This window comes from Mustela erminea, chromosome 12 (genome assembly GCF_009829155.1).
Source record: "Mustela erminea isolate mMusErm1 chromosome 12, mMusErm1.Pri, whole genome shotgun sequence".
Lineage (NCBI taxonomy): Eukaryota > Metazoa > Chordata > Mammalia > Carnivora > Mustelidae > Mustela > Mustela erminea.
This window is the reverse complement of record NC_045625.1, coordinates 76,435,444-76,452,434: the sequence shown is the minus strand read 5'-3', so window position 1 is coordinate 76,452,434 and position 16,991 is coordinate 76,435,444. Positions and strand designations below refer to the sequence as shown.

The 16,991-nt window shown below is 40.6% G+C and overlaps 1 protein-coding gene across 5 annotated transcripts in view; it reads right to left on the bottom strand.

The window, feature by feature from the left end:
* Window positions 1–16,991, bottom strand: part of PRUNE2 (prune homolog 2 with BCH domain) — a 255,458-nt gene that overhangs the window by 81,393 nt on the left and 157,074 nt on the right. For all 5 annotated transcript variants that reach the window (XM_032307297.1, XM_032307299.1, XM_032307300.1 and 2 more), the window contains exon 7: window positions 1,498–1,656. In XM_032307297.1, the coding sequence (XP_032163188.1) occupies window positions 1,498–1,656 (159 nt within the window). The remainder of the gene's footprint in view (window positions 1–1,497; window positions 1,657–16,991) is intronic.

The window sequence follows — 16,991 nt, the reverse complement described above, 5'->3', positions numbered from 1 at the left end:
AGAAGCGGGGGGTTGAAAAACACATCCGGCCGGAGCAGAGAGGGGCTCCTTCCTCTTTCACACTTGCAGTTGGGAATGCACAGAGGAGTCCATGAGCATCTACAGTCACATGCAATACAACCAAGATGGAGCTCTTGGGGGACCGCAAGGGAGGACGCAGAAGGAGAAAGAAGTCTCGCGAGAGAAAGAAAGGAGTCTCGCGAGACTTTGCCTGCAGCCCCGGCGGAGAGACGGCGTCCGGTCCGTGAGTGAGGGAGGACAGTGACGAAACAGGTGTATGCTCATGTCCAGGTTATAATGAATCACGTAGGTTCTCCTACTGGTTGTTAAGTACACCTGGTTTGGTATAGCCAGTGCCCTATTTTGATTCATGTTGTCTACTTACATTATTTCCGAAACATTGGGTTAAAAAATTCAGTGATCAACCAAGAGGAGCTAATTACCCCGTCAGAATTTTAGTACTTAAAGACAAGCCAATTCTGATCAAAGCATTAGATCAGTTACTAAACACTGGGCCCCCAATAGGTATTCAGACGGGGACTTAATTTTTTTTTTTTTTTTTTAAGGTATAACCAAGTAGCAGCCCTCAAGGAAAATATCACCCCCAGGAGGACTTGCCTCTCTTTGGGTGAAACAGATACGATCTTTCTCTCTATGGATTCGGTCTAGAAGACAAACAGATGTGGGGATCTTTTAAAAGGCCCCATGTGGTCATGGGGGATAAGTCCATGATACCGGTGTTGTGTGATGACCGGTGGTAGCTACACTCATGGCACAACATAACATACCGAGTTGCTGAATGACCATGTTCTACACGTGAAACTAATGGAACACGGAGGGTCAACTGTACTGCACTACAAAATACATTTAAAAATAACATTAAATTAAAGGCCTTGTATGGGGGCGGAGGGCGGTCAAGGAGGCCAAAAGGTACAAGCTTCCCGTTACAAAACATAAGTCCTGAGGATGTAACGTACAGCACCAGTGACTACAGTTGGTAATACCATAATATATATTTGAAAGTCTCTAAGAGAGGGAGTCGTTAACATCCTCATCCCACAAACACATTCCTTGTAACTACGCCTGGTGATGGATGTGAACTAGATTTCCTGGGGTGTGATCCCTTCACAATATGCACAGATACCAATCGTTATGTTGTGTCCCAGAAGCTAATATAACGTTATATGTCAATCACACCTCGATTTTTTAAAAAGGACCAATATTGATCTCACCGCCAATTCTGATTAGGTGATTTTTGGGTGACATAGCCTCAAAACTGAAAAAAAAAAAAAACTCTGAAAAATCTGAAACAGAAATGCATACATATGTATCTACATACATAAATGGCCCAAGGTGCGAAATACCCCCAACATTTCTCGAGGACCTTCTCTCTCAGGCGCATTTCTTTGAGCCGCTCATAGGTTCCCCAGTCCCGCAGCATGTTGTGACAGCCAGCAGGTTAGGAAGCAGATGGGCGGGAGAGAAGGAGGTCCTTACCTGACTGCACAGCTCGAGGTTCTGGGAATACACAGCGATCTGCCGTCTGGGCTGCTCTTCCTCCGACAGGTAGCTGGCCAGGAGGATGAGGACATCAAAGCCGAACTTGTCCGCAAATGCTTTCAAGTCACTGCTGATATTGCTGTGAAACATACAGTTCTGAAACAACAACAGGGCCGTTGATGTTAATGTCAGACGGCCTCGCCTCAGCACTTGTGCCACAAATTGGTCCCATGTTGTGATGTGTTGTGACAGGTATTTCTTATCAGACACACAAGTTGGCAAACTTTCATGCTATGGCTTAAAACATCCTTTGCTTTTTGTTTTCCTAGCCTAAGGAAGGAAGGAGTCTTTGCCAGTATTTTTTATTTTTTTAAGAGAGAGAATGGGAGTGGGTGTACATGAACATGGCCGGGGGTGCGGGGAGGAGCAGGGGAGGAGGTACAGAGGGAGAGAAGTGGGGAGAGAATCCCAAGCAGACTCCCCAATACGCACAGAGCCCCCTGGGGCTCCATCTCACCCTGAGATCATGACCTGAACTGAAACCAGGAGTCAGAGGCTTAGCTCACTGAACCAACCACGTGCCCCAGGCATCTTGGCCATTATTCCGATAATTCAGACAAGTAACAAATGTCTTAAGGGTTTTTTCCTAAAATATTTATTTGAACATTGGCTTTGTAAAAAATACTTTTCCTTTTATTGTTCACAGGATTATGAATAGCTGCTGACTATTGCTACAACCAATTGCCAGAAAAATAGGAGGAAGTTGTTGTTTTTTATTTTATTTTTTTTATTGTTGTTTTTAAAATAGCTGTTATCCAGTGATAAGTATGATGCCAGGAAGAATCCATAAGATGACTCTAGCTAAGTTAACTGTATGCTTTTTATTCCAGTGTGGGAGTCTGGAGACTGAAGGAAGGGCTATGATATCAGATCTTCTTGCTCTATGTGGTAGCTAAGAAGGAATCAATCATTGTGGAAAAGGAGCCCATGACCACAAACCTGCGGCTCCCATCATGTCCAAATATGTGCTGGCCTTTTTCAGTTTTATTAATGGCAATGAGGACTGGCATAGTTGTTGGCATAGTTGTTTCTCTTTCTTAAAGGAAGGAACTGAAGACCGGACGTTAGCCCCTAACATAATGCCTGGAATATACTAGTTGCTCAAAAAAATGTTTTTGTCTTGTTTTAAAGATTTTATTTATTTACTTGAGAGAGAGAGAGAGAACAAGCGAAAGTGAGCATGGGCAGTGGGACAGGGGGGAGCACAGGGAGAGGGGGAAGCAGACTTCCAGGGAGGAGCAGGGAGCCCAATATGGTGCTCGATCCCAGGACCCCGGGATCAGGACCTGAGCTGAAGGCAGACACTTAATGACTGAGCCACCCAAATGCCCCTCAAAAAAAATGTTTTTGAATGACTGGAGAGACAGACACACAAAATCAGCCTTTGCTACATAACCTTCTATCACAGCATATATATACAGATGTGTGTGTATATATATATATATATATATATATATATACTGTAATTAAATATAAATATATATGATATGTATATATCATATATATCACATATCTGATATATGATATATATCCACATATATGTCACAGATAATCGACAGTTGACTGCACCTCTCAGTTGAAATCACCACAACGTGCACTCAAGAGAGACGAAGAATTCTACTCATTTTTGTTCTAATATAAAAGGCATCAGAACTGTGTTTGTCACTGGTAAAGTATTTTTTAAAATATTTTATTTATTTATTTGACATAGAGAGAAAGATCACAAGTAGGCGGGGGGGGGGGGGGGGGGGGGAAGCAGGCTCTCCGCTGAGCAGAGAGTCCGATGTGGGGCTCGATCCCAGGACCCTGAGATCATGACCCCAGCTGAAGGTAGGGTCTCAACCCATTGAACCACCCAGATGCCCCAACCACTGGTTAAGTATTAAAGTGACACAGAAATATGTACCACAGGAAGTGGAGGTGCCACGTACACCCTCCCCAGAAAACTGTGACCAGGGGCCAGACAGTTCAGGGCAAAGAGATGAGGGCATTTCCCGTGCCCAGCTTTATGTTTGTATGTGGCTGTTCTTTGAAACTTGTGGATTTCATATTTGTCGCTCAGATTATTTACTGGCTGCTTAAAATATCCATAACACATGTACTCTGTAATTCTGCTGAGTTGAATGTCATGAGTTGAATGAGGCCCCGAGAGGCCACACGAGACACCTGACAGGTGTGGGGGCCCAGCCCACCATCAGCTTCCACACCTCAAGGAGTGGTTGTTGCCTACTTTTGCAGCAGCCGCTCTCACTAGGCGTCTCCAGGAAACACTGCCCTTTTTGGGTACAAGGAATTGCATGGGGGAGTTGACAAAGCTCTCAGGATACATTGTTGGTGAATACCAAGGATCTATTGTACTGACTTGGTAGTGAAATTTAGGATGTTCAAATACAACAGCTTTTGCAACATGTGTCTCAGAAAGCATACTGTCAGTTTTCATGCTTTTTATTTATTGTGTGTGTGTCATAGTAGCAATCTCTAGATACTTAAAAAATAAATTCATCCACAATAGAAGTAGATATTTAAAATGATATATATTTTTAAATGGACCTCACATGATACACAATGCACATTTAATAAATGAAATTATCTCAAATCATCACTGATCGTGTCCCTCAAGAGGACCTCAGTGCTGAACTTATTGCTGTCATGAATTATAAAAGCAGTTATGGTCCTGAAGGAAAACAAGAATGGACAGTAGCTACCTACGTCTTATCTCCTACATCTTCCAGACTAACGGTGTTGGCCAAAAAGCTTAGCAATTTCCCTTTCAAAATATTTTTTTTTCTGTATGTACAGAAAATCCCCCGCATACAGTTATAAACTCTTGAAAGAAGATACAACACTTCTAAGAGATTTTTCACAACAATTATTACGAGACTCCCAGCTAGGTCACTTGAACAAAAGAAGGCAGGTTTTACTGGTAGCTGAGCCCAAGAATAGGATGCAGTAGATTCAGCATTATTCAAAGCCATAGTTGTGGAACATTTGCTATTCCAAACTGTTGGCTGAACTCCAATCTGTTTGGATTCTTCTGTGTACAAATGACAGCTCTAGGATCTTTTGGGACTCAAGTCCAAAGGCTTTGGCAACACCAAACGTCTTGTTAGGAATGCTGTCTCAGGCCATGCTCCAGACCTACTGAAGCAGAAAGTACATTCTCCAAAAATCCTGGGTGATTCGAAAGCACATTGAAAATTGAAAAGCCATTTCAAAAAGGGAGGGAGGAATATATTTTTTGATATATTTCCTTCTGCCCCTTTCTTTGGGTTCTTTCAATGCTGTCATTTTCCTGGGACTTTTATTAACTCACACCTTAGTTCCTGGTTCCTCACACCACCTTCATCATAAAAATCACCCCGGGGTGGGTGTGTGTTTCTGAGCCACTTTGCTGGAATATCTCATTTACCGGGTCGAGGATTGGGTCCAAGATTCTGTATTTTCATGATGTGAAAATCAAGTGATTCTTCAAATCAAGCTCCTTTGGGTGATCCCCAGTTCTCCTCTGGGTGGCTCCCAAACCCATACGATCATACGAAGTGTTGAAAAAACAAAGATTCGCGTGAATCACTTGGGCGTGTTTCATGTTACTCTACCTCCAAAATGGCAGTCGCCAACAACTATGTCCTGTCTACCCTCATGTAACGGACCCAACCAGAGTTGATCTTAATGACTTTAGGAGTGTGTCAGTAGGATCATGTTGAAAACAGCACCAAACAAGGGAGTGAGTGAGAATCTTCAGGAATCTGGGAGGCAGAGTCTGTTTGTTCTGCTTTTATGCCGGTGCTATTTGCATAGGAGATAATTTATTATTGTCTTCTAGCTACGCAGGGAGTCATGTGCTACCGCAGCTCTTCTGTTGCTGACAAGCTAGGCTGGCCCTGAATAAACAGCACTTCATCATCAACACAACCCAACTGTAGGTACAGGTTGGCATTTTATTCCCCCCATCTGCCTTCCACCTGATAAATTACTGTTTTCGTTACATGTATACAAATACTATTTGTTAATCTGCTCAAATGTCTCCAAAATGTCTCTTCCACCTTCAGTTAAAATTATATACATACACGTATGTGTATCTCACTCACTTTGCCAAAGGTTTAGAAAATGAAGAGCTCCTATCGTAACTTACCACCCCCTGGTCCCCATCATACAATCTTCTACCTTAGCAGCAGGACCCCAGCCTGAGACTGCTGCTAGGAATTTACAAAGTTACCCTGCTCATCGTTAGAGCTGGGAACTAACTGGCTGGCACAAAAGCCAGCCTATTCCAGTACCTCAACTGGGAAGAATGGGAAGTGCCCCTGTCACTGTCCTCTGTTATCCATGGGTCCAAAGATTCAATCATTAAACATTTTTAGAGGTCATGAGTACTGTTGTCCAAGTAATCTCTAGTTTTGGAATGGGTTGGAAGAGCCCAGAAGTGTGGGGAGAAAAAGGCTTTATTATTTAAAGGTGAATTTGATGATCACGATGACCAAGAGCAGGGAAACAGAAATGAGATGGCTCTACTTGAACTCATATCACAGGCGAGACAGTGACAGTGATAGTGTCCAGGAGATTCATTACATTTGTGGTTGAAAGTCTGCAGACAAACGTGGTAGAAAATTACATTCTCTCAAACTAAAATCCTGTTTTAGTTCTTATTCCATTGCTCTGAAAAATTGAGTCTTTGTGCCATGTGCTGATCGTCGTAGTGGATCACATGAAATAAAAGCGATGTCTTGTAAACGTTTGAGTACTGAAATGTGGCTATTCCTTGAGAGAGGAAAACCCACTCTATTACATTGCTGGTATAGTCCTATCCTCTATTGTCTTCTGAAGCCCCCTGTGCCGTTTCTGCCTCCATCCTTCCAACAAAACTGCTCTTCTCAAAACTACCGATCACAGGGCACCCAGATGGCTCAGTCAGTTGAGCATCTGCCTTTGGCTCAGGGTCCTGGGATCGAGCCCCAGCATCGGGCTCCTTCGGCAGCGGGAAGCCCGTTTCTCCCTCTGCCTCTGCTTGCCACTCCACCTACTTGTGTGCTCTCTCTCTCTGTGTGTGTCAAACAAATAAATAAAATCTTTTAAAAAAAAGGGGGAAAAAAAGGACCAATAGTTTCCAGGTAGAATACCCCAAAGTCACTTTCCTGCTTCTACTCTATTTGACTTCTCCCAAGAATTCCGCGAGGTTGACCCTCCCCTTTCCTTGAAACATGTCCTCCCTTCACTTTGCTGCCATATTACCCTTGTTTTCTCTCAGCTCCCAGGCTACAACTAGGTCCTCTCTGTGGTTCCTTTTCCTTTTGAACCTCTAAGTGTTCAAGCCTCAGATTGTGTTCTCACACGTCTTTTTCTTCTCTATGTACACATTCTCTTTGGGGATCTCATCCAGTGCGCTGGCTTTGAAACAGTCTGTCTACCAGGGACAACCAAGCCACATCCACCTGAACCCTACCCTTGTCTATCCACATGATATTTCCACCTAAATGTCTAATAAACATCTCAACAAACAAACAAACAAACAAACACCAACCTCGACCTCAGTTTGCCCCATATCATTAAATGATACCATCAGGAATCCAGTTAAATCAGCCAAACATCTGGGTATCACTGATTCTTTTCTTTTCTCATTCCTCATCAACAAATCCTGTGATTTTTACTTCTGAAACATGGTTCGAGTCCAAACACTTCTCTCCATCTCTATTACTGTCCCAGCCACGGTCACCATCATCTCTTACTTGAATAGTGGCAACAGGCTTCTGACTGGTCTCCCTCAAGCTGCTCTTGTGTCTTACGATCAGTTCTTCCTGCTGCACCAAGAAAGAGCATTTAAAAATGTAAGCAGAGGGGCGCCTGGGTGGCTCAGTAGGTTCAAGTCTCTGCCTTCGGCTCAGGTCACGATCCAGGGTCCTGGGATTGAGCCCTGCATCAGGCTCTCTGCTCAGCAGGGAGCCTGCTTCTTCTCTCTCTCTCTGCCTGCCTCTCTGCCTACTTGTGATCTCTGTCTGTCAAATAAATAAATAAAATCTTTAAAAAAAATAAAAATAAAAAAATAAAAATGTAAGCAGAATCATGACACTTCGCTTATAGCTACTCAAAAGTTTTCAGGGCAACTGTTAATACTTACTATCATTTTATTTATTTTTTAACTGGGAGGAGGAAGTCTTAATGTCCTCAAAATCAAGTTCTTATAAATTAATGGAAAGAAGTAAGCAAAGCAATAGAAAAACAGTTGACCATATGACATTTACAATTGAAATACAAATGCCAATAAATACCTGAGCTCGCTGATAATTCTAGAAATCCTTTGATACTAAAATATTTCACATTATCTTTTCCTATTATTGCCAAATACCTCCTAAGAGGCATTCTCATACACTGTTAGAAATACATTCTAAGGAAATAATCAGATACTCACACAAAATGTTTATGGACAAAGCTATTCACTGGTTTGTTGCTTTAATAACTAAAACTTAGAAACAGTCTAAATGTCTAACAATAGAGAAATGATTACATGAATTATGAAACAGTCACACAAAAGAACAGACCCTGTGCTTTTACAAATTTTGGTATAAGAGCTAGTTATTCCTATTAAAATTTCTTGCCTTATATCCTTTATAATATATATGAACTTTCAAGTGATAGTCACACACATTTTAAGTCACTTAAGTGACTCACATATAAAATTTTTAAAGGTGATGGGATTGAGGAATTTACACAGAGTTAAATGTGAAGCAAAGTCATTTAAAAAATGATACAAGGGCGCCTGGGTGGCTCAGTGGGTTAAAGCCTCTGCCTTCGGCTCAGGTCATGATCCCAGAGTCCTGGGATTGAGCCCCGCATCGGGCTCTCTGCTTCATGGGGAGCCTGCTTCCTCCTCTCACTCTGCCTGCCTCTCTGCCTACTAGTGATCTCTGTCAAATAAATAAATAAAATATTTTAAAAAATGATACAAGATTTAAGATGAGTAAAGAGTGTTTATCTTGTTACTGAAATCCTTATTTTTAAAAAAATATTTTATCTATTTATTTGACTGAGAGAAAGAGAAGCAGGGGGAGCAGTAGAGGGGGAGGGAGAAACAGGCTCCCCACTGGGCAGGGAACACGTTGTGGGGCTCAATCCCAAGACCCTGAGATCATGAACTAAGCCGAAGGCAGACGCTTAACTGGGTGAATATTTAATTCCAACTTACACTCAGTGAATGAGCTTCTGTTTCTCTATACACAAATAACAGCTTTTAAAGGATCAAAGGATTGCATGGTGATTTCTCCTTCTGCTAAGTCACCAAGAGTAGAGCCTGCCCCTTCCTTACCACTGTTTCTCCTCCAAGGGCCACCTGCCCTTCTTTAGATGTTACTCCTCATGCTAACACTTTCTATGTAGGTCCAGCATTCTGGATTACATACCTAATCCAAAAACAGTTGTCTCTCTCTTACAAATTATGAATGAAATAGATTGCATAAGGCTTTTAGTAAATGCAGTAAGTTATTTTCTAATGTCAAGAACAAGCTATGCCAGGATTTATTACATTTGAGATTTTTTTCATCTTATAAGAAATAGAAAAATCAAGTGGGCAGGTATTTTTTTTTTGCAAGTAGGATAAAAATCATGCCCAAGATGAAAACAGAAGCATGTCGAGCTTCATTTTGGGGAAACAGCGAGGTTTAGAAACATAGCTTGACAGTCCATAACCACCTAGCAAGCACAGTGACCAGCATGGATTGCTGAGTTACTGAAATTTAAGAGTATAGTTTGACATTTATACTCTGCATGGATTTATTTCTAGACTGAGGACTATTTTTTTTTCATCAAGATATAAGAAAAATGCTGAGGTGTGTACACAAATGTTCTAACTGAAAGCTTTATGATTTATGCTACCAAAATTCCATTATGATGTTTAAAATATTCAGCAATAATAAAGTCTGATAATTTTGACAGGAAAATGATTTATGAGAACACAAAATGCATAAATTAAGAGATTTCATTTATTCTGTTTTTCAGCCACTCTTTAATTGGTAAGCAAAGATATTTCCCATGTTTTAACCAGATGTCATTTAAAAAAAAAACCAAAAAGCTCTATTGTTCTTATTTTTATAAGCTCACCAAGGCATTTAAGTAGTAAAAACTTCACTGGATCTATTAAAACTATATTATGCATCATACTTTGAAAATAGAGTCAGACAGTACATAATATTCTTCATAGCTAAAGAGAGAGGTCTATTGTGAAGAGATTTTGTGAAAATTAAAAATGCTACATTATATAAATGAGTATATAACATATGTATCAGTGTGATTTTCATCGAAACCAGTAGTGAATTGCCTATCATGATTTAACCAAGCACTGTGTCTACCTTAAGCCTCCTGTTACATGCTTTGCATCATCTCATCTAAACTTGAAGATGCCCTGATGAGGTGGGTAACATCATTTCTGTTTCACACTGGGAGAAAGGAGGCTCTGAGAGGTAAAGACACCGATGTCACATGGTGGATCCAGGTGAAAAATGGGAGTAGAACCCATGTTCTGACCTCTATGTTTTTCTTGAATGAGAAATTCTTCACCACCAAAGATACTACTAATTAATTCTGGCTTTAATTTAACAAAAAACATTTTTTTGGCCCTTCCTCTGTGACGATGTAGTATACACTCACCCTCATTATTATACACAAGCAAGTCACACCCCTGATTTTAACAAATGCTAATAATAATGAGCTGTTTACATTTTTTTTTGTGATTCAATATTATCAAGCCTTATGACCAATTTCCAGTTTGTCATCTACTCTCTGAAATAGAAGTGTGGGATGACCATTAACTGTATGCATAGGCCTAAAAATGAAAACTCACCCAAAGAAACTGCTATGAAGAAAGAATGTTTTGACATTCTTATAGCAATATGTACTTCTAAAAAGTTGGGCATGCATGTGTATGCAGAAAACCTAGAAAGCAGGAGAACTGGCATGGTCACAGGTTACCCAGAGTTGCCCCCATGTAGTTTTGCTTTCTTTGGTAGCTTCCACGCATCATGAAAGAATCTCAATAAACATTCAGGATATAAAAACGTTATCTAGGGACGCTCCCAAAATTGTTTCTTCTGCTCAAAAGCCCAAAGAAACCGGAATTAGGATTCACAGGATGGTAATTTTTATGATATATAATACATTTACAATATATATAATATATATAATAATATATATAAAATACATGAAATATATAAAATATAATATAATGTATAAAATAAAGAAGTAATTTTTAACCATGAGGGAATGGGAATCTTAATAGGAAGTGTGAAAATTAATTAAAGGGGATAAAGGACAAAAAAATTAATAAAGGGAACCTCATTTAGAATGATGTCAGGAGGGCAGCAGGGGAAGCTCTCACTTTTTACCACTTGTTATCAGGAAGAGACTGAAGGTGCACATAAACACTACTACCCAGCAGGAGCAAGAAAGGCTTTCCTTCTGCCTTGGTAACAGCCCAGCCAATGAGAGACTGTCACAACTCAGCCAATGAAAAGCCATGATACTTCAGACTCCCAATTTACTCCAGTGAGCTTTATGTTTCCAACAAATGACCTTCCCTGCTCCCCCCTCCCTCTATAAAAGAGTGTTCCTCTGCTTCAAGGCTCTGACTTGCCTATGGTTTTCCATAGCTTGCTTGACCTGGATTGCAATTCTCTGCTACTCCTGAATAAATCCTTTTTTGTTGGTAAAAAAAAACCTGACAGTTTTAATTTTTAAGGTTAGCAGAAGAACTTATGATACCACCATCTCTTCAAGCAAAGCCCGCCTATAAAGGCATAACCATCCATGACAAAATGATTTGTCAATCTGCAAATAGATGCTTCAGTGTAGGTCAAGCACGTCATAAATATTAAAGAAGAAACCAAAAGTCTTTTAAACAATCACCCTCGTAACGTCGTCATTTGGGTCAAAGAATTCAAGAAGAGAAGGAGATTGCACATGCTTGTTGAAAATAGAAAATTACTGTTTTCATGTCATCAAATAGTTATTACCTCCTATAACCATATCATTAATGAAGAGAAAGAGCACGTGAGAGAGAGTGAGGGAAGGGGAGGAGGAGGGGAAAGAGCTCAACCGGAAGCACAGGTTTAAATGAAGAACCTCCTAAAATGGAGTGGTTTCATGTCAACCTGAAATTAAACAAGTTGAAGTCTTGCCCAATCCTTACTGTCTCCATCATAAAGAGAACCAATGATAGAACCACAGAGAGCTGCCCTGAATAATGATGCTTATATACTGTATTCCACAGACGAGATGAAGGCAGACACTTACAACTAGTTAATAGTAGATTGAATAAGTGCATGTGGGAAGGTTCACAACCAATTAAATATAAATAAGTCACGATCTCATTAACAAGGTCAGCCTAATTTACACATCCTTTAAGGATAGACCCATAATCATCAAAACTTTTGATACAATATGGATGGAAGGACTCAGCAGGAAAAGGGCTACACTGTTGTTCCCCTCGAAGGGTCCCTTTGTTAGAATTTATGTGTGTTTATAAGCACTTCTATATGGGAATGAGTAACTCAGGACCCATGCGTAATGGAAAATCCACTCATTAGTCATGCTTTATTTTTGAAATGGTGGAACCTGGGCAACACTCCAGCTACCAGATAATAATACTGAATTATTTCTACAATTTTGTATAGATGTTAAAAAAAAAATCCCTATTGGCTTGTTTTGAGCCATGAGCTTTAAAACTTACAGCTTTATTTATTTTTCTTTGTAAAAATAAATCATCTAGTTTGAACAATATTTCGAGAAAGCAGGAAACCTTCCTTCCTCGCTGGGTACCCTTTTCTGATTTATGGAAACCACCAGTCAAGTCTCTAGAGCACTAGCTGTACGTGTACATTACACACACTTCCGATGTTTCTAAGCTGTGTCAATATTAACCTGACCAAATGAAGATCAAACTGTCTCTTTTGTTCCTCACGCTCCTCACATGGGGAGCACAATATGCCTCTTGTCAGAAGTGCTTCATCATTTTGGCTCAAGGAAACTGTCAGTACAGTTTGGGATTCGTTCTTCATGGGCAGATATCCTGATGGGTCTAATGAAGCCTTTCTGCTGACAACTCATTTGCTTAAAATACCCAACCATCCCCAAGTTTAAGTGGAGGAATATCGTTGTGTCCCCTTTGCTATCACCCCAATGAAAGTAATTGTTTTGAAGTCTAAACAAATCAATGTTATCCAGGCACACGCCTCTCCCCACTTATGTATGAGTTCTTGCTAGTTTCCATTTGCTCACTGATAAACTTTATGACATTCTTAAATTGGAATCTAATAGGGTAAACACCAATCTTGGAGCACACATGCAGAGCCAACAGTCTGTGTGTACCATTTGTTGCAATCTAAGCTAATTACCAGAACCCCCCTCCTGCAAACAGATACACTCTGGGGTGTGTGGTTTTATTTCCATTTGGAGACGTCTGTGTGTGAGGATCTCAAGGAATTCGTTTTCAGGGAAGGACACTGTATTGTCATTACTCTCTTGGTCCCAAGTCACAGTAACTTACACTGACTTCAGAGAAAGGAAGTCAGAAGGATCTGGGGGGTGTTCTCAAAAAAGCAAATGAAGAACTGGGAGTAAGTTGGGAGGAGGCGGGGGTTTGCCAGGGATGTGCTTCTTTGTTCTCTTCTGGCTTCCTTCTCCTCTTTTGTGACCAACTAGCATCTTCTGTGTGCTGGGAAACATGAGCCCAGTGTAGACACTTCAAGTTCAGTCAAGGTTCATTGCCTCTTGGTTTTGAGTTTGAAAACCACAGGGAAGGAATTCTGGTTGTTCCCACTTGGGTTGGGTGCCTAATCCTGCACCAAGCAACTGAGAGAAATTGGAAAGACCATAAATACCGATATGGCACTCATCATGACAAGAGAGATGGGTAAGAGTCATTTCCTGGAAGAGGAGGCTGATCAGGTCAACACACAGATAGGCACCCTAGCTATCAAGCTCAAAGGACTCACTCTCTCTCTCTCTTTCACACACACGAGATAATTTCCCAAATCCCCATTTTCCTTCTAGCTAACCAAGCCCCAGTCACAGACAGAGATATACAATGCTTGGAAAGTTAACTTGAGTCAAATGATTTAGCTGTTTCATTTCATGGTGGTTTGGACCCCAGTTAAGAGAGGTATTATAAAAAGGAGTGACAGAGCAAATCTATAAACATGTTAAGCTTATGATATGTAAGTTATGCTTCATCAATCAAAAATACATAGCACCATCTACTGAACCCAGGAAAAAGAGGCCAAGCCTCCTTCACCCTTTATCCTTTTAGGTCAATGTGGGAATCCCCTTTCTGGCCCCAGAGGTCTTCAGATGCTCTGATCTCCCTTATAATGGTCAAATTTCCATTGCTATTTGCACCATACATGTGAGACACCAACATGCTTTAAATACAAATGAGAAATGATCTACAGCCCCCGCCTGTAAGGCAAAGTGTATTTAGGGACAGTTGTGTGTATATGTTATCATTTTATACAAGAGTTATTTATAGAAGGGCTTTAAGCAGGCCAAATGCTGGGGGGGATCTGAATTCATAACAGGTAAAAAATTAATAACTTCAGAGCAGGGTTTCTCAAATTCAGCAATGTGGATATTATGGCTGGAAAAGTCTTCGTCGTGGGAGCTGTTCTGTATATTTCAGAGTTTTTAGCAGCATCCTGGCCTCTACCCACTAGATGCCAGTAGCAAACTTACTCCCCGAGTTGTGACAGACATGTCTCCAGACATTGTCAATTGTCCCCAAGGGGCAAAAAAATGCCCTAATTAAGAATAACTTCAGAGAATAATATTGGGGGAGTTTTTCAAACTTAATAACTCAAATCACATCCAACTTTTTCAGAAACATTACTGCAAAAAGCAAGACACATCATGAATTTCATCTGGTTTACGTAGGAGAAAAAAAAATTCAGGGATGAGGACATCTACATGAATACATCGCACTCATCAGCCAAATGTTTCCTTTTTGTAAGTAGGCAAAAATTAAAAATTTCCATCAATTGTCTTTTAGTTTATATTAGTATGCTTGTAAAATAAACAGCATTTTGATTCTCTCAAACAAAGGAAAAGCAGGATGATTTTCTTTAAAAAAAAAAGCCAGATTTTACTGAAACATCTATTTCCTGTACCAGAAAAACAAAGTTTTTCTCTGGGTATTTTCCAGTAATTTTTTTTTTTAGTCTAGAAAAATTCTATAAACCCAGGTGAGTAATGGGTAAGGCATTTTTATTTATTTATTTATTAAAAGATTTTATTTATTTATTTGACAGAGAGAGATCACAAGTAGACAGAGAGAGAGGGGGAAGCCAGCGCCCTGCCGAGCAGAGAGCCCGATGCAGGACTTGATCCCAGGACCTTGAGGTCATGACCTGAGCCTAAGGCAGAGGCTTAACTCACTGAGCCACCCAGGCGCCCTGTAAGGCATTTTTAAACACCATACTTATATTTGGGATGCCTGAAAATGATATAAAGACTTATCTGTTAACTTAGTTATGGTATACCCCAAATATAGTGGGTCTTGAGAGCAATGCAACATGTCTCGGGCCTTGTGAGTAATCCATGAATGGCCAGGATCCATGTCTGATAACAGGCTACAGGGAAAAATTCATCAAAATCCATTTCTGAGCCTGAATTATCTGAACCTGTATGTCTACATTACTAGTTCTTAACCTTGGTTGCACCTTAGAATAACCCAGGGACACACACACACACACACACACACACACACACAAATACAAATACTCACACCCCTCCTAGTGATATTTAAATTTAATTGGTTTAAGGCAGGGGGGCTGGGAACCCATATATTTTCCAGAAAGTTCCTGCCTTTATTCTAATGTGCAGGTCAGGTGCAGAATGGTGGTCTATACTGATATAAAGGAACAATTTTCAATTCATGCCTCGTAGACATAGTTTCTCAATCAGTGGTTCTTGTTTCTATTCTCAACCCACTGAGTGAACTTCCGTAGTCACTGGGAAAACCCAAATTCCAAAAATATATGTTCCCATCTTATTTGTAAAATAAGTAGATCTAACTCTTTCAAATGAGTGGATATGAAAATGTGACGGGTTTTGACATCTGACAGCCCAGAATTCAAATCCTAGCTCCACACCCTGTTATCTCTGTGCCTTTGGGCAAGTTACTGGATCAGGCTAAGCATCCATTTTTTTCACCCGGAAAATAAGGGCAAAACCTACTTTAAAAAACGAGCTAATCTCTACAATGCTTGGTCTAGGATCTCTGACAGTCAACCTTCTGGACGTGCTAGGACAGCCTCAGCAGGACTGACAGCTACAATGATTTAACCGCGAATTTATCTGTCAATTAGGTCAATGAAAATTACCCATCTTTTGTTAGAGTTTACAAATTACCTCTTTACCTTATGTAAGTTAGAAAGAGTCCTGTTCTAAGATTCTTTTGTTGTAGCCCATTGTCTACATTATGTGAGCTCTCAAATTACTGATTGGAAAAAGGGGAGGGGGTGGGGCACCTGGGTGGCTCAGTCAGTTAAGCCACAGCCTTCGGCTCAGGTCATAATCTCAGGGTCCTGAGATCGAGCCCCATATCTGGCTCCCTACTCGGCAAGGAGTCTGCTTCTTCCTCTCCCTCTGCCCATTCCCCCTGCTCACCTTCTCTCTCTCAAATAGATAAATAAAAATTGTAAAAAAAAAAAAAAAAAAAAGAAAAGAAAAGAAAAGAAAAAAGAAAGAAACGAAAAGAAAAGAAAGGTAAAGTTTAGAGAAAGTGCCTGATCAATTTGCCAGATAGCAAAATGGTCCAGATTGATGGAGAAATGGGTTCTTCTCCAGGTTCTGATTTTACTGAATGGTCACAGTACACTGATGGGTCTTAAACTTGAGCTCTGTCACATTCACCCAGAGGGCTTCTGAGAACAAACATCTGGGTCCCCCTCCCAGAGTTTCTGATACCATAGATCTGGGGCCAGTTGAGAATCGTCATTTCCAGCAAGCTCGCAGGTGATGTCGATATGGCTGGCATAGGGACCACATTTTGAGAACCACACCTTGATCCAAAACAAGACATTTTCCCTTTCTGGACCTCAAACTCCTACCCTGAAAAAGGAAGAGTCTATTAAAGTCAGAAAACTCATCGTTTCTACTTTCCTTGACTCTTTAAACATAAAGCTCTGCAACAGGAGACTTCTACTTTTGTTTTCTTTTTTCTCTTTCTTTAAAAAAAATATTTTATTTACTTATTTGAGAGAGGGAGCAAGCAGGAGCGGGGGCTGGGGGGCAGAGGAAGAAGCAGACTCCCTGCTGAGTGGGAACCCTGACATGGGGCTGGATCCAAGGCCCTTGGGATCATGACCTGAGCGGAAGGCAGACACTTAACTGACTGAGCCAGCCATGCACCCTGCTACTTAGGTTTTTATGTAGTCTAGCTGATAGGATTAAGA